The 16624-nt window shown below is 39.9% G+C and overlaps 1 protein-coding gene across 1 annotated transcript; it reads right to left on the bottom strand.

Annotated features, from left to right (window-relative positions):
• Nucleotides 1–6442: 6442 nt before the first annotated feature.
• On the bottom strand, nucleotides 6443–10030 carry LOC122092062 (MDIS1-interacting receptor like kinase 2-like). The gene is made up of 2 exons (XM_042662372.1): nucleotides 7073–10030; nucleotides 6443–6829 (listed from the first exon to the last, which is right to left on the bottom strand). Exons 1-2 carry the CDS (start codon nucleotides 10017–10019, stop codon nucleotides 6507–6509), a joined length of 3270 nt encoding a protein of 1089 aa, XP_042518306.1. The 5' UTR covers nucleotides 10020–10030; the 3' UTR covers nucleotides 6443–6506.
• Nucleotides 10031–16624: the final 6594 nt, after the last annotated feature.

Below are 16624 nucleotides of genomic sequence, written 5' to 3'. Positions count from 1 at the left end.
TGAGGCGATCTGAGAGAGAGAGAGAGGGAGAGGCGATCAGAGGCGATCTGAGCCTCTTTCCCTGCGATCAGAGGCGATCGGAGGCGATCAGAGGCGATCGTGACTGAGGAGTCTAACGAGAAGAGGAGATCAGAGGCGATTGTGAAAGTTTGAGGCGATCGTGTCTCGATTTCTCTGGTGAGGATCAGAGGAGATCGTGACTTGATTTCTCAGGTGAAAGCTCTCTCTCCCTGCGATCGTGATTGAGATTTCTTCTCTGGTTGAAGCTGCAGTCGCTGGCACTGGGCCCTTCTAGTACGGTGGAGGCCGGTGCTCTCCTTGGAGGATGAACAGAGGACAGAGCTGAGGAAATACTCCTTCGATCTTCACTGAATGTTTCGATCGAACCTTCGGACACCATCTGGTTGCCTCGGTTGAGCTTGAAGGAGGAAGCAAACGACTTAGGCTTTTGTTCATCATCCATTTTCTGAGATGCTATGAGAGTCTCATGTTAGGCAGGTGAGAGGTTTTCGGAGTTCTGTCTGGGGCTTGTGATGGGTGAAGGAGATCGAGCGACCTGCCTGACAGGGGAAAGAAATGATGGCCGGCTACCGGACAGAGGCAAACAACGATTGATCACGGACTTTTTGCGCCCTGCGTGTCTCTCCACTCCTGAAGTGGTGCCTGGTACTGCGGTGGAGCAAGGGGAGGAGGAGAGAAATTATGAAGATGGACAGCCTGTGGATCGGAAAGCCCGTAAATCTTATGCTACGGTGACAAAGAAGACCCTCCCTGACGTGGAGGATCTCCCAAATCCGATTCGGCTTGGATCCTTGACGAGGGTAGTGATTCCACAGGAAGCTTATGAAGAGAAACTGGAGACTTTTTCCTTTGCGTTGATAGGCAAAGTAAACTTCAGGTTTGTATCTATGGATGATATAAGGCGCGAGGTGGTTGCGAGTTGGAGGCTAAAGGGGAACGTGAACCTTTCTCCCCTAGGGAAGGGTTTTATTCTATTTCGTTTTGAGAAGGAGGGAGATATGGCCTCAATATGGAGGAGAGGACCGATCAAAGTAGGGGGACAAATTATTCGCTTTCAGAGATGGCGCCCAGAATTTAATATTAACGATAATTACTCTCACACTAAGCTAGTTTGGATCCGATTCCCTGAGCTTCCCATGGAGTATTGGCATGAGAGAATCCTATTGACCATGGCAAAGGTAGCAGGAAGGCCTGTCGCACTGGACAATAAAACACTTAAAGCAACGATGGGTAATTATGCAAGAGTCCTAGTTGAGATGGAGCTCAATGGCGTTAGAGTTGAGGAGATGCAAGTGGAACGAAGACAACCGGGAAAGGAGACGATATTCTGCTTCAATCAGCGAATCGTCTACGAAGACAATATGGTCCGATGCTTCTCGTGCAAAAAACTGGGACATCATGCGAACCAATGTAGAGGTAAAACGGTGGGGAAAACTGCTGTTGAGCAGCCTTCTCATAAGGGCGGCGGCGGCCAGGAAGCTGGCAGGGATGACAATCCTTCCCAAAAGGAGTCTCCTACCAGAATGGTAGATGCAGGAAATGGGAATACTTCCCAAATCTGTAATGAGCCAAACGAGGAGGGTTACCTAAAGTGCCAAGATTTAGTGGTGGACTTAAATGGTGAAGAATATTGCCCAATTGAGAATATTCCTCACAATGCTAAGGCTGGGGTGGATCCGATGGGTGTTGGGCAGAGAGTGGATAATATTTTGGATGTGGATGTCCTTGGGTTGACCCGGTCTTCTAACCCGTCTGAGAATGAATCGCAGGCCTCAGGTGAGGAGAGCGATCACAGGGAGGGTGATATTCAGGTCAGGGAATCTCAGACACAGAGAGAGTACTCTCAAATGGTGCGTGCTTTACGACCACGGCGCAAAATTAATTACAAACCAGGTGGTAGGGGTCGCAGAGGGGGAAAGAGTGGCAGGGGCCAAGTTTGGGAGGGGGTTGAGAATAACTTGACTGAGCTTTCTCAATCGTGCCTGGTGGAAGGCCGAGTAGTTATTCATCATAAGGAAGTGGAAGAAATTGATATGATCATGCAGCGTGTTGAAAGGTCGGATAGACTTGGTAAGCACGTTTCTGAGACAGAGCAGAATGATGAGGCTGCTCACAACTCTGCCTCTATGTAACTGATCATGAAGGTTTTCTTCTGGAACATCAGAGGAATTAGGAAGGCGGCAGGCAGGAATGCCTTACGATATTTTATTAAGGAAAGAGCTCCGGACATTATTTGTATAGCAGAGCCGATGATTGAGGTAAGTGCTTTTCCAAATTTATTTTTTAATAAATTGGGATTCAATAGTTCTTTCATTTACAATTGTAGAGTAGGGAAACCCTCTAATTTGTGGATTTTATGGAAGAGAAATTTGAATACCCCAGCTGTTGTCTCTGAGTCTGAGCAGCACATTTCGATTACTATTAAGTGGGAATCGAAATGGTTTCAGATTTCTTTCATTCATGCCAGCAGCTTTAGAGTAGGAAGAAGGGATCTGTGGTTGAAGCTTGTGGCTGATCTCCCCCAGCCTCTTCTCCCTTGGGCTATAATTGGGGATTTTAATGCGACTTTGTTCTCCCATGAAAAAAGGGGGCCAGGGAATTTTAGTATGGGATCAGCTGCTGAGTTTGGTGCTCTGGTGGATGCTTGTGGGATGGCCCAAGTGCCATCATCGGGGAGGAAATTCACCTGGTCTAACAATAGACGTCGTGGTAATGTTTCGGCGGTTCTGGACAGATGTTTTTGTAATGAAGAATGGATTGACTTTTTCCAGGATTGTGACCAACGGGTCCTCCCTAGAATTGCTTCGGATCATTCTCCATTATTGTTCACCTCAATTTTATCTCAACGGCCCGTTAATTGCCCCTTTAGGTTCCATAAGTTCTGGATGGAACATAGAGATTTTGAGCAGGTAGTTGCCACATCATGGGAAGAGTGGGTCTCAGGAAATCCGATATTTGTTCTCATGCTGAAACTCAAAAGGCTGAAGGGTGTGCTCCGTAATTGGGGGAGAGAGGCTTTCCCGAATTTCAATAAAGCCCTTGAGGAAGCCAAGGATAAGCTAGCGCAGGTGCAACAGACTATTGAAATTAATGGCATGGATGATTATTTGTTTGGGTTAGAAGCGGATGCGAAGACCTCTCTAATAAAAGCAATGGAAAACCATGAAAAACTTTGGGCCGAAAAAGCCAAAGTTAGATGGATGAAGCAAGGGGATCGCAATTCTAGGTTCTTTCATTTTTCTGTTAAAATGAGAAGACTCAGAAACTCTATAAGAAGCCTCAAAACTCCTGATGGGACTTTGGTGGAAGGTAACGACCAGATTGGGAATTATACAGTTCAGTCATATGAGCAATTTTATAAAGTTGTGCCTTTAGTGGAGCATGTGGAGCTTCTTGAATCTATACCGATGGTTCTTCATCAAGGTGATCACTATATGCTTGATGTCTTACCAGGGAATGAAGAAATCAAGAGAGCTGTTTGGGACCTGGACCCAGATAGCTCTCCTGGTCCGGATGGTTTTTCTGGAGCTTTCTTTAGAAGATGCTGGAATATTGTCGAGTTAGAGGTGTGCAATGCAGTTAAGTATTTCTTTAGTACTAGTCAATTGCCCAATGGTGTGAACAACAATTTTGTGGTTCTTATTCCTAAGGAGGAGGGAGCATCTTCTATCGATAAATTCCGGCCACTGTGTATGGGGAATTTTTATTGTAAAATTCTGTCCAAGATAATGGCAATGAGGCTTGCTAATTTGCTCCCTAGGCTGATATCTGAAGAGCAGGGGGCATTTCAAAAAGGAAAGTTAATCCATGACAATATCAGTGTGGCCTCAGAACTGGCCAATATGATGTTTGCTTCTATGAGAGGGGGAGGTCTGGGATTAAAAATTGACATCAAGAAAGCATATGATACTCTTTCGTGGTCCTTTATGTTTCAGGTGCTGCGGCGCTTTGGCTTCACAGAGAAGTGGATAACATGGCTGAACCAAATCTTGATATCCTCTAAGATATCGATTTTGATTAATGGAGGTCCACAGGGATATTTTGGTGTGGAGAGAGGGCTGAGGCAAGGGGACCCAATATCTCCCATGCTTTTTATTATTGCGGAGGAAGTGCTATCGCGAGGTTTAAAGCACCTGATTGAGATTAATCAACTGAAGCCAATTCATGGGCCTCGCGGTGTCAAAACTCCTGCCCATATTCTGTTTGCAGATGACATATTCATCTTCTCCAATGCTTCTATGAGGTATGTGAGGACTCTTAAAGAATTTCTTCTAAAGTACCAAGAGTTTTCTGGGCAGGACATCAGCTTAGAAAAAAGTAAACTTTTTTTGGGAAAAATATCACCTTCCAGGAAGCATCGAATATCTGAAACTTTAGGCATTCCCATGTGTACCTTCCCTACAAGGTATCTAGGTGTGGAAATATTCAAGGGAAGGATTAAAAAAGATACTGTGTTGCCGATTATGGACAAGGTTAAGGGGAGACTGACGGGTTGGAAAGGGAAACTGTTGTCAATGGCAGGTAGGGTGGAATTGGTTAAATCGGTGCTTTCGGGGATGCCGACTCATAGTTTCTCTGTTTATTGGTGGCCTGCATCTCTCGTGGCAATGATGGAGAAATGGATGCGAAATTTTATTTGGACAGGTGATGTAGATACGGTTAAGGCTGTCACAGTTAAGTGGGACTCTATGTGTAAGCCCAAGGATGAGGGAGGGTTGGGCCTTAGGAGACTTAGAGATTCCAATAAAGCAATGCTGTGCAAATTGATTTGGAGGATCAAAACGGAGAAGACAGCAGCGTTAACCTTTCTCAGAGCTCGATTCCTAAAGAAGGATGGAAGATCCTTCAAAAATTGCAACACCTCCACTATTTTTGCTGGTCTCAGGAAAATGTGGTCCTTTGTGGATGACAAGGAGCGCTGGATCATAGGGAACGGTCAGCTTGCAAATTTCTGGAAAGATAAATGGTGGGGTCCAAAATCCATTATGGAACTTCTGTCGCTGGATAGTGACCATACTCTCTCTACGTCAGCAAAGGTGGGGGAGTTTATCATAAATGGAGAATGGCGTCTACCTGAGGTAGTTTCTCCTATGCTTAATGAAATTTTTGGACAGATTAAAAAGATTGACATTCCGAGTTTGCAGATGGAGGATTTCAGGGTGTGGTCGCTAGTTCCTTCAGGGTATTTCTCCCCAAGGTCGGCTTGGGAGGCTGTTAGAGTGAAATCCCTGAAGGTGAACTGGTCTTCTTTGATTTGGCAGAAGAATCTTCCTCCAAGACACTCCATTTTTGGATGGAGAGTGGTGCATGGTAGAATCCCAACGGACGACCTGGTTTGCCAAAAAGGTGTTTATCTCCCATCCAGATGCAACCTGTGTGGAAAGGCTGAAGAAAGTATGGTTCATATTTTTTTACACTGTTCATTTTCCATATCAATATGGAAGAATTTTTTAGATTTTTTTGGAGTGGCGTGGGTAAATCATCCAAGCATTCAATCATTGTTCCAGTGGTGGAAGAGGAAATCTCAAGTGATTCAGCTAAAGAAGCCATGGAAGTTGGGCTTGATCATCACTATCAACCATATTTGGTGGGAAAGAAATAAAAGAAGGCAGGAAAATAAAGAAAGGGCAGGGCGGTATGTCTTTCAAAGTATAAGGCAAGAGGTTCAGCTTTGCTGTGACGGATCAAGTGAAGAAGTTCGTTCGATTTCAGACTTGATGACCTGCAGGAAGATAGGTTTAAGTATTAGAAATCCAACTTCCCCTTCACCTCTTGAGGTTCACTGGTGTAAGCCTTCCAGGGCGTGGATGAAGATCAATGTGGATGGAAGTTCGCTTGGTAACCCAGGTAATGCAGGTGCGGGTGGTGTCTTACGGGATGATAAAGGCAAGGTAATCGACTCTTTTAGCATTTTTCTGGGAGTCAAACAAATATATGAAGCTGAATTTGAGGCAGTCTTGGAGGGTATTCTGCTAGCTAGACAATATCATGCTAGGGGTGTTTGGATTGAGTCAGACTCAGCGTCCGTGGTCTCAGCAGTTCAGCGAAGGGAGATTCCATGGTTTGCCCTGCAGAAATGGAGATCTGTTATTTCCTTTTTGGAGTTGGTGCAATGGAAGATCACTCACTGTTTTCGTGAAGCTAATGTAGTCGCTGATTTTCTGGCTAGGAAAGCATCTAAATCTTGTACTTCAGAATTCTCAGTGGAGTTCCCGAGACATGTTGTTGATGAGTTAGCTTCTGATGCGTTGGACAGGCACCGTTTTCGATTTGGCTAAGCCCTTTGCAGTGGGTTTAGTGGGATCGGCCTGCCCTTTTGTATTTCTCTTTGTTTTGCTTTGTTCTCTTTTAATAAAATGACCTTTTAGCAAAAAAAAAAAAAGAAAAGGCTACACGGACTTAAACTACACAAGTCTTCATCTGGTGGATTAAAATCTTGCCTTATGATTCAACAATTGCTCCGAATGTTATTTTCTGGAATTTTTTTAGGAAACATTGCAAATTGATAGCTTTTGAGACACTTGTTGCATGGTTGGCCGAGATTGTGGATTTTTATGCAAACAAGAAAATGTCAGCTTCATAAGCGAAACCAATTTCTCAGCAACTTGATTTGTGGGAGGTGAGATGCGCTGGTCAACTATATCCTTCAACCATAAGTTTTGCTCAATAGATGGCAATGGTGAAAAGGATAATGATGGCAAAGTAGAGACAAGTTCTCTGGGATGCTTTCCCATTATTACTTCCAGTGTTACTATGCCAAAGCTATAAACATCACATTTTTCGGTCACCCTCATTGTGTAAGCAAGCTCTGCAGAATAAGTAAAAAAAAAAAATAAATTAATAAAATAATTAGGAAAAATATTAATTTCTTGTTACATTGTAGTCTATTTTATGTCACATGGAGTAATAATTTGGCCATTTGACAGCTAATGTGGAATTCCCTAAGTTGAAAGAGCTTCTAGGTACTGATGTGTTTTAAAGTTTGTACACTAAGAGTGTGTGAGTGAGTGAGTGTGTGTGTGTGTGAGAGAGAGAGAGAGAGAGAGAGAACCTGGTGCAAAATATCCATATGTTCCCGCAAGAGATGTCCAATGGGATGAATCAGATTTCGAAAGTCTACTAATGCCAAAGTCCGAGACATGAGGCTCAAAGTCTGAATCCAACAATATATTTTTGCTCGATATGTCTCGATGAATTATTGGGGGTGAGCAATCATGGTGCAAGTAAGACAGAGCTTCAACTACACCTTTAACAATATTAAACCTTTTAGTCCAATCCAATTCTACAGCTTCTTCTTCTATGCTTAGGATCTTAGCCAAACTTCCTCTCTCCACATATTCATAAACCAAAAATGAGTGCCGCACATGAGAACAAAAACCATAAAATTTCACAATGTTTCGATGCCTCACTTCAGTCATCATACGAATTTCATTTCTGAAAGTTTCTTGATCAGAAATCTCATCTTCATCTGAAGAAGAGGTGAACTTCTTAACAGCTACCAATTGACCTGATGACAACTCTGCTTTATAAACACTTCCATGTCTTCCCATGCCGATGCAATATTTGGGGTCAAAATGCTCAGTTGCTTCAATGATGTCTTGGTATGCTATCCTCCCATCATAGTTCCATATTGTAAACACATCTAATCCATGTTGTTGGTTTGCACTTGTTTCCTCCTCTATGCTTTTCATTCTTTGACGAAAAAATAAAAAAGTCCCAAGGAATGCAAGTAGGAGAAAAAGCAATACTGCTACAAGAGATAGGATAAGAATCAAGGATTTGTGGCTTTCTTTTAGGGTTTGCTTTCTGGTTGATGAAGAAATGCAAAGTTGCAAACCTGTAGCATTGCCACACAAGCCTTTGTTATGATTGAAAGCTTCTATTGTAGCATTCTGAAAGGCTAGATTATTAGGTAGAGGACCCTCTAACTCATTGTAAGATACATCAATGGTTATCAAACTAAGCATGTCAGAGAAAGTAGATGGAATGGAACCGAATAGCTTGTTATGAGAGAGATTCAAATTTGTAAGCTTATCCAAGCTTCCAAGTTCTGGAGGGATTTCTCCTGTGAACAAGTTTCCACTAAGGTCCAGTAGCATCTGTAGGGCAACTAAATTACCAATTTCATCTGGAATGCTTCCACTGAATTTATTCTTGCTCAAATTCAAGTAAATAAGATTCCTGCATTCCCCTAGTTGATTTGGAAGAGATCCATTTAGATTGTTCATTGAGAGGTCAAGCTGTAGAAGTTGAGAGAACAATCCCACATCCTCAGGTAGGGTGCCAGAGAGTTGGTTATCATTCAACTTTAGCATCAGTAAAGAGCTAAGCCTCCCCATTTCTTTTGGAATCTGGCCTACCGAGAGATTTGAAGAAAACTCAAGCCCTTGCAATTGAGTTGAGTTTCCAAGCTCAGGTGGTATTCGACCGGAAATCTTGTTTCCTGAGATTTTTAGGCTTGTTAATTTTAGGCACTTTGCCCAATTCTTTGAAACCTCACCATACAATTGATTGTGGCTCAAATCGATATAAGTTAAATTCGGGTAAACACCGAAGACTTCTGATATGTTCCCTGTGAGATGGTTATTGTCAAGACGGAGTCTTGTTAGGCTTCTGCAATTTCTCATGCTTTTGGGAATTGGACCTGTGAAATAGTTATAAGCTCCGGAAAAGTGTATGAGTGATGTAACTTTGCATATATGTTGTGGTAAATACCCACAAAAATGATTATATGCAATGTCCAGCCTCTCTAATTTTGTAAAATTACTGATTTCCTGAGGTAGTTGACCGGACAATTGATTGTGATGGAGGGAGATATTAACTAGATTGCTCAAATTTCCCAAAGAAGCTGGAATTGAACCATTGAGACTATTGTTGCTCAAATCAAGTAGAGTAAGAGATCTCAAGTTTCCAATTTCAGGAGGGATAGAACCTGTCAGGAGATTATTCCAGAAAAATAACTTATAAAGATTGGTCATATTCCCGATTTCCATAGGAATGGAACCAGAGAGTGAATTTCTATCAAGGTAAAAGAATTTCAGCTTGCTCAAATTTCCCAAAGAAGCTGGAATTGAACCATTGAGACTATTGTTGGCCAAACCAAGTAGTGTAAGAGATCTTAAGTTTCCAATTTCTGGAGGTCTACCTGTCAGAAGGTTATTCGACAGAAATAGCTCATAAAGATTGGTCATGTTTCCAATTTCCATAGGAATGGAACCAGAGAGTGAATTTTTATAAAGATAAATGGATTTCAGCTTGCTCAAATTTCCAATGGTGGAAGGGATAGAACCATTTAAGAAGTAATTCATTGACACATTCAGCACAGTGAGGCTACGAAGGTTACCAATTCCCAAAGGAATGGGACCAGAAAGTTGATTTTCACCGAAATGAAGAATTGTCAGGTTCTTCATATTGCCTATAGCTGTAGGGATTGAGCCGGTGAGATTATTGTAGTGCAAGTCAAGCTCACTAAGAGTCATCAATAGGGAAATCTCAGACGGGATGTTCCCAGAGAAGTGATTGATGGAGAGATTGAGGTGGGTGAGTTGGGAAAGATTGGAAACGGCTGGTGGGATGGGTCCAAAAAGTGAGTTGTGATGGAGATCAAGACGTAGGAGGTTAGGGAAGGATGAGAAGTTGAAGTCATGAAGCGTACCTTGTAAATCCATACTCGAGAGGTTTATTATGGTGATGAGTCCTCCTGCCTCATTGCAAGTAATGCCCTCCCACTTGCATGGATCGTTGATGCTTCCGTTTGCCTTCATCATCCATGAAGGAAGTAGTAGTAGGGAATTGTTATGAACATGGTGACGAAGAAGGCTGGCCTTCCATTGAATGAGAGCCTCCATTGCTTCTCGTTGAAAACCATAATTGGAAGGGGAAGGAGAAGAGGCAACTCTGAATGAAGAAGAAGAAGCAATGGAAATGGGAAACAGGACCAATAAGAGGAGGACGAGGCAGAGTAGTTTCTCTCTTACTAAGGGTGACGGTGCAGACATGGTTTCGCCTAGGAAAGTACAGTAGACAGAAATGGATTTGTTGGTTGGGGGACTAGGGGTGGTTTCCAATTAGGGCCTTCAGATCCTTTTATAAGGGCTGTGGATGGATCAGGCCACTAAACTCCCATTGGTCCACATATGGGTGCATGGGACCCATTAAAAATGATTTTTTTTGGTAAGAATTTAAAATGATTTTGGTATCCATTGAAAACAATCTCTCTCTCTCTCTCACACACACACACACACATCTTTGCATGAAGTCTTGTTGCAATGAGAGTTTATTGGTCTACAAAGTGATCCATCCACATGCCACAGTAGTCAAAAGATCTAAAGCACAACTTTACAAGGATGATGCAGCCGCCCCAGATAATCTATTTATATCATTTCTACACTAAAGAGTATAGCTAGGGACTTTGTATTGTACTTTAGTATGTATCAGGAACTCGAGAGGTCAGTTACCCGAAGAAACTGAATTCCAAAACCTATTTCCTTTCTTTTCCTTTCCTTCATGGATGCCCTTGTTCAATAAAATTCATGGATTTAGGTATTCTTACTGTATCACTGTTGGCGATTATCGAAATTGAATGAATCTTTTTTTTGCTGCTAATCGGGTTCGCAATTAAATAAATGGAATAATTCATTTCTCTTATTGTTTCACAAATTAATACTCTCTTATGTTTTAGTCTTTTCAAAATACGATTTGGTTTCATTTCTTTGACTGCAAACCCAGATAGTAAAAAAGTCTTTAGTACTTGGTGAGCAACAAAATTTCATATGATCATCGTAATGATAAAAATATTAATGACATCTATATTTTTTAGAGGTACATAGGTAATAAAGGGACCATGCATGGTAAAATTACCTATAGGTTGCTAAGTTGTCCCTTTTGTCTTAAGTTGTCCCTTTTGCCTAGTAAGAGAGCTTAATATTTTATATACTTTTGGAAAAGAATTAAAGTATTGGTATCGATTGGCTAAATTTAAGATATGTATCAGAAAATATTGTATCATATTGTATCGTATCGTATCAAAGATACAATAAGATATGCTAAAGATAGTCTTGACATTGATAACTGTATTGATTGCCTATATTTAAAATATGTACCAAAGGGTATCGTATCGGTATCGGAGATGCTCTACAACATGCTTTTGTGTGTCCCAATATGCATTCCAATGTGAGTTTGAGGCCTTCTTTACTAAAAATTTTTGTTTCAAAATCTTGTGCTTTATGGTTTATGGAAGCCCTGGTCCATTTTAGCCATTTTCTTCCTTCAAATCCAAAATACATTTGGAATGTCCATTTGAAATCTATTTATATATGTTTAGAAATCAATCGTCGATTTATTTATTTAAAAAAAAAAAAGTTTTGAAACAAATCTAGGTTTCTTAGCTTTATTTTTATGTGATAGATTTTTTTTTCTGATGCGGAATGAGTACATCCATGAAAACTCTTTCTTATGATCCCTTTATCATTAGTATGGTTGTTGAATTAGCTCCGTAAGCTATAATGCATTAGTAATAATGAAATCAATGAATGATTTGTATAGTGCTACTAAACTTGGCTCTTTTTTATTAGATGGGGAAATAGCGTTCACCATAATGAGCAAAAGATGAGTATAAACTCTTAATTAGCCGTATATTTTATAAGTATGGAAACCACTAACCATGCATGGTGCACAAATGTAAGATGATCTAAGTGAATTTAGGAGGTGAGGCTGCCCATCAAAGAGAATTTTGAAGACAAATTCTCTAAAATCTATGAAGTTGAGATGAGGACAAGGCCGGTGCAAATTATTCGAATCCTTAAAAAGGATGTTGTTCCAAGTTTATAAACATATCTCTTCCTCTCCTATATATAAAGGGAGATTTAGCTCATTTCTCTAATCATTTTTGGGAGACAATCCCAACTTCTATTTTGTTTTAGCTTTCTTTATTATCATTATATTTCTGTCCAATTAAGCATGACACTTAGTATCCCCAATTAAGTAGCTTAAATGTTTGAGTGTAAAATCAACTCAAGGGCCGATCACGGGCTTTTTTTTTTTTTTTTTTTAATCTTAAATGCCGATTTGCAAGAACTCGGTGTGCATCATAAGGGGTGTACGCCTATAGTCTTAAGGAGAGTAACCATGTGGCACAATTCAACCCCACTGATTTCTTAAGTTTCTTCATATTTTTCTAAGTTTGAAATGTTATTTTTAGTGTTTGATGTTGCCATCATCAACCACGATTTGTCTGATTCATATAAGTATTCTATCCCCCTTGTTACATGTGTTATTTTATAGAGTTTAAATGAATTTTTACAATAATATAATAATGCGAAAATGGCAGAGTTAAAACTAATCTCTCCTAGTACCTCGCATAGGCATGACCGACCAACACTAGTAGATGATGACTCTTGCATGTTGAATTGCTGTTCAAAGATAATATTGACTAGTAGTGGGATACATATATGTGATGGATGAGCGATTTCATGGAAATCGTAAGAAGTGAGAACAGTATACCTGTGGGGCCAGATTGTGGAGAAAAAAAAAAAGCAAGCAGGTACCACCTAAAAACTTTCTTACGCTACTCTTCACTTCACAAAATGAGATTCCTCTTTGTTTGTCTTGGGCTTTTCACCGAGACAATATATATAGGGAATCCAAAAACCCTAATTCCCACATGGTTACAATTATATTTTCATACATGTGATATATTCATGGTAAAATGATTAGACACATAAGCCTAGTGTTTATGCAAACTTGGGATTTGGTGTTCCACTCCCATCTTAACCATGTGATTCCCTTATGCCTTGTACCGTGTGGTGAAAAGATCCGTGAATGTATAATACATCCAATGGATTTAATGTCGGTTATGGTTTAGATTTTTCTTTTGATTATTTATTTAGTTATTTATTATTATTATTATTATGCTTTATGAGTGGGGGAAAAAGAGTTGATTTATAGTATTCTGGTGGAAAGCAAAACTTGCTTTTCTAGGCTGATTGCTAAGCTTTTTATTTTTTGGACGATCCACTGCTATTCTACTCTACAGCACCCTTAATTGACGTCCATTCCTGATTGACTGACTTTCAGTATCAGTAGTGGGGAGTGGGGACTCTTTTATTTCATGGTTGATTTCCACAACTAAAGCGAATATCCTCCATTATTGATTAATTGACTGACTTGATTCATTTGCTAAAATAAATTTTAGCCGGTTTTTCCTGGTTTTTTTTTTTTTTTATTGTTTAATGTTGACTTGATTATAAGTTCCATGTGGTCTTTGTACCAATGCAAGGTCTATGAGAATATATTTACATGTATTAATGGGATTCTTGATTCCCTGGGGAGATGGGTTTGTGATATTTGTTAAGATTTCTATGTAGGCTATTGATTGATTCATTAAATACAAGCACTTATAGGTCCACTTTGATTAGGAAATTCATTAATCCAATCCATTGTGAGAGTGGAAGTTAATAGTACCTGCAGCCATCACTTTAGTATCTTCATGGGACCAATCCAACTTACATACATGTACTCTTCTACTCCCATTTATGGTTTATATAATGGAGTGTCCCATTAATTATCATAGATATGGTAAATCATATCTACACGTTTGTGTGTTCTAAGATCCGTAAGAAGACTATCACTATCATTAATCTTGGTTTAGAAACTACACCCGTACTTAAGAGTTATGTGGTTAATATGACTAATACTTGTATTCTAAACATTATGAGTTATTCGTATGATTTTATAAAAAATAATCATCAACAATATTTTCACGAACTTCTGTATTTAGATGCAAAAACCACATGATCAGGTAAGGTTGTTTTTTTAATTTGCGATTCTTTCTTGAAAACAGACTCTAATGATTTTTTTTTTCAATAACATGTGGGGGTGGGTTTTGTTGGCTAAAGTGGTTTAATTACTTTATCTCCCTTAATTATTTTTTCAACTCTCTCTCTCTCTCTCTCTCTCTCTCTCTCTCTCTCTCTCTGTTTTGTGAAAACATAGCTTTCTCATGAAGTGGGTTCAGTTGGAAGATGTTCTTTTTGTCTTTTCCATGACGTACTGATTTCATTGCTGCATAAAATTTTATTGGTTACAATAGGTTTCACTATTTTTTTATTTTTTGTCCAGATTATCTAGCTCCATTGACTGTAAATATTTGTTTGGGTGCTCTTTGCTCTCTCTCAGGACTTAGTTCACAGTATTGGATCCGATTGGTTCCGATATATACCAACATTTATCTGTCGGTACCAGTATGAAATGACTTTTAATCATTAAAAAAATCATAATAGAGCAGTTCAATTTTTATTTATTTTGTTATCAATTCCAGCTATATATGTATATGTATCATATCGGTATTAGTCACAACTGATATTGATATGGATTAATTCGATACCTGAAAACGAGGCTATCTCCTGAAATAGAATATAAAGATTTTTTTTTTCTTTTTCTTTCAGGCATAATCTAGTTGTCACAAAAATGAATTAAAAAAAATTCAAAAAAAATTGAATTTGAGAAGAAAAATAGACATTTAAATCATAAGAAATTTACATTAAAAAAAAAAAAATTACTTTTCCTAACTAATTTTATTGACTACCATATGAGTGATTTTCCATCCTTGGATTATATAGTAGGTAACTTCAGGATTTTTATTCTGCTTTTTCTTTTCTATTACAAGGAAAACCCCAATCCATTCCCCCTTAAGGGTCTACGCTCGATGTCATCCCAAGTCTTCCACTAGCAATAATTGGAGGCAAAGGTATGGTTTGGCCCGGTGAGGCATGGCATGGCCAAAGCTGCATGAGTACATAAAAGGTGCACAAAGGCAAACACCTTGTTGAAGTAATGCCAAGTGCAAAGTGATAGTGGAGAAGGTTTGCCTAGCCCATGATGCCTTCTGAAAAAGAACGTTGCTTGCCTGTGCGGCTACTGCATCAACACATAGGTCAATGGGAGGCTGTGCAGAGATATCTTTAGTATACGGTGAGGGGAAGGGCAACGCGATCTATTCGCACTTGCCTCTTTCTAGGCATAGAGGGCGCAAGTGGGCAATGCCTTTTTCCCTTTTGTAAATTAATTTCAAAAAAGACTAGGCACACTGTTAGGGTGCCCATCCCCCCCCCCCCNTTTTAACCAGTTCCACCCTCCCCGCCATTGACAAGAGCTTGCCTTTCCAACCTGCCAGTCTACTCTTAATCTTGTCCATGATCGGAAACAAGGCCTCCTTCTTTAATCTTCCCTTGAAAATTTCTACTCCCAGATATTTGGTAGGGAAATTACACACCGGGATGCCCAGAATGTCAAAGATGCACTGCTTCCTGGCAAGAGGAATTTTTCCCAGGAAGAGTTTGCTTTTTTCTAAACTCATACATTGGCCTGAAAATTCCTGATATTTAAGCAAAAAATCCTTTAAATTTCTGACATACCTCATAGTGGCATTGGAGAAGATAAAAATATCATTTGCAAAGAGGATATGACTAGGGGTAGGGATGCCTCTTGGACCCTGAAGCGGCTTCAATTTATTCATGTGAATCAAGGACTTAATCCCTCTGGACAAAACCTCTTCCGCAATAATAAAGAGTAAAGGAGAAATAGGGTCCCCTTGTCTTAAGCCTCTCTCAACATCAAAGTACCCCTGCGGGCCTCCATTGACCATAATTGATATCTTAGTCGATATCAACATCTGATGCAGCCATGAAACCCATTTCTCAGAGAATCCAAACTTACGAAGAACCAGAAATAGAAAATGCCACAAAATAGTGTCATAAGCTTTTTTAATATCAATTTTAAGGCCAAGACCACCCCCTCTTGTAGAAGCAAACATCATATTAGCAAGCTCTGATGCGAGACTAATGTTCGAATGAATTAATTTCCCTTTTTGAAAAGCCCCTTGTTCTTCTGAAATCAGACGAGGAAGGAACTTTTCAAGTCTCAAAGCCATCACTTTTGATATGATCTTGCAAAAAAAATTCCCCATGCATAAGGGGCGGAATTTGTCCAGAGAGGAAGCACCTTCCACTTTAGGTATCAGCACCAAGAAATTATTGTTTATCCCTCTAGGCATATGACTAGAGCTAAAGAAATGGCGAGTTGCAGAACATACCTCCCTTTCAACAATATTCCAGCATCTCCTAAAAAAAGCTCCTGTAAATCCATCTGGTCCTGGAGAGCTATCCGGGTTGAGCTCCCATATTGCCTTCTTTATCTCTTCATCACCCGGGATAGAATCCAAGAAAAAAATATCATTTTGTTGAAGAACCGTGGGAATGGAGTCAAGAAGGTCCACATGATCTATAGTAGGGGTGGCTTTGTGAAAATCCTCATAAAATTGCACAACGTAGTCTCCCAGCTGTTCGCGACCTTCCACAATGGTCCCATCTTGTTTCTTGAGGCATCTAATGGTATTTCTAATTCTTCTCATTTTTGCAGACAAATGGAAGAATTTAGAATTCCTGTCCCCCTGCTTCATCCATCTGATCTTAGCCTTTTCCGCCTAAAGCTTTTCATGCAAATCCAAGGCTTTAATCAAAGAAGTTTTTGCATCTGCTTCCCTAGCAAAAGAGTGGTCATCTAACCCGTTGGCTTCAATGTCTAACTGCACTTGCTTTAAGTTTTT

Source organism: Macadamia integrifolia, chromosome 10, assembly GCF_013358625.1.
Source record: "Macadamia integrifolia cultivar HAES 741 chromosome 10, SCU_Mint_v3, whole genome shotgun sequence".
In the NCBI taxonomy this organism is placed as follows: domain Eukaryota; kingdom Viridiplantae; phylum Streptophyta; class Magnoliopsida; order Proteales; family Proteaceae; genus Macadamia; species Macadamia integrifolia.
The sequence above is the reverse complement of the archived record's forward strand: the minus strand, read 5'-3'. Positions and strand labels throughout refer to the sequence as shown.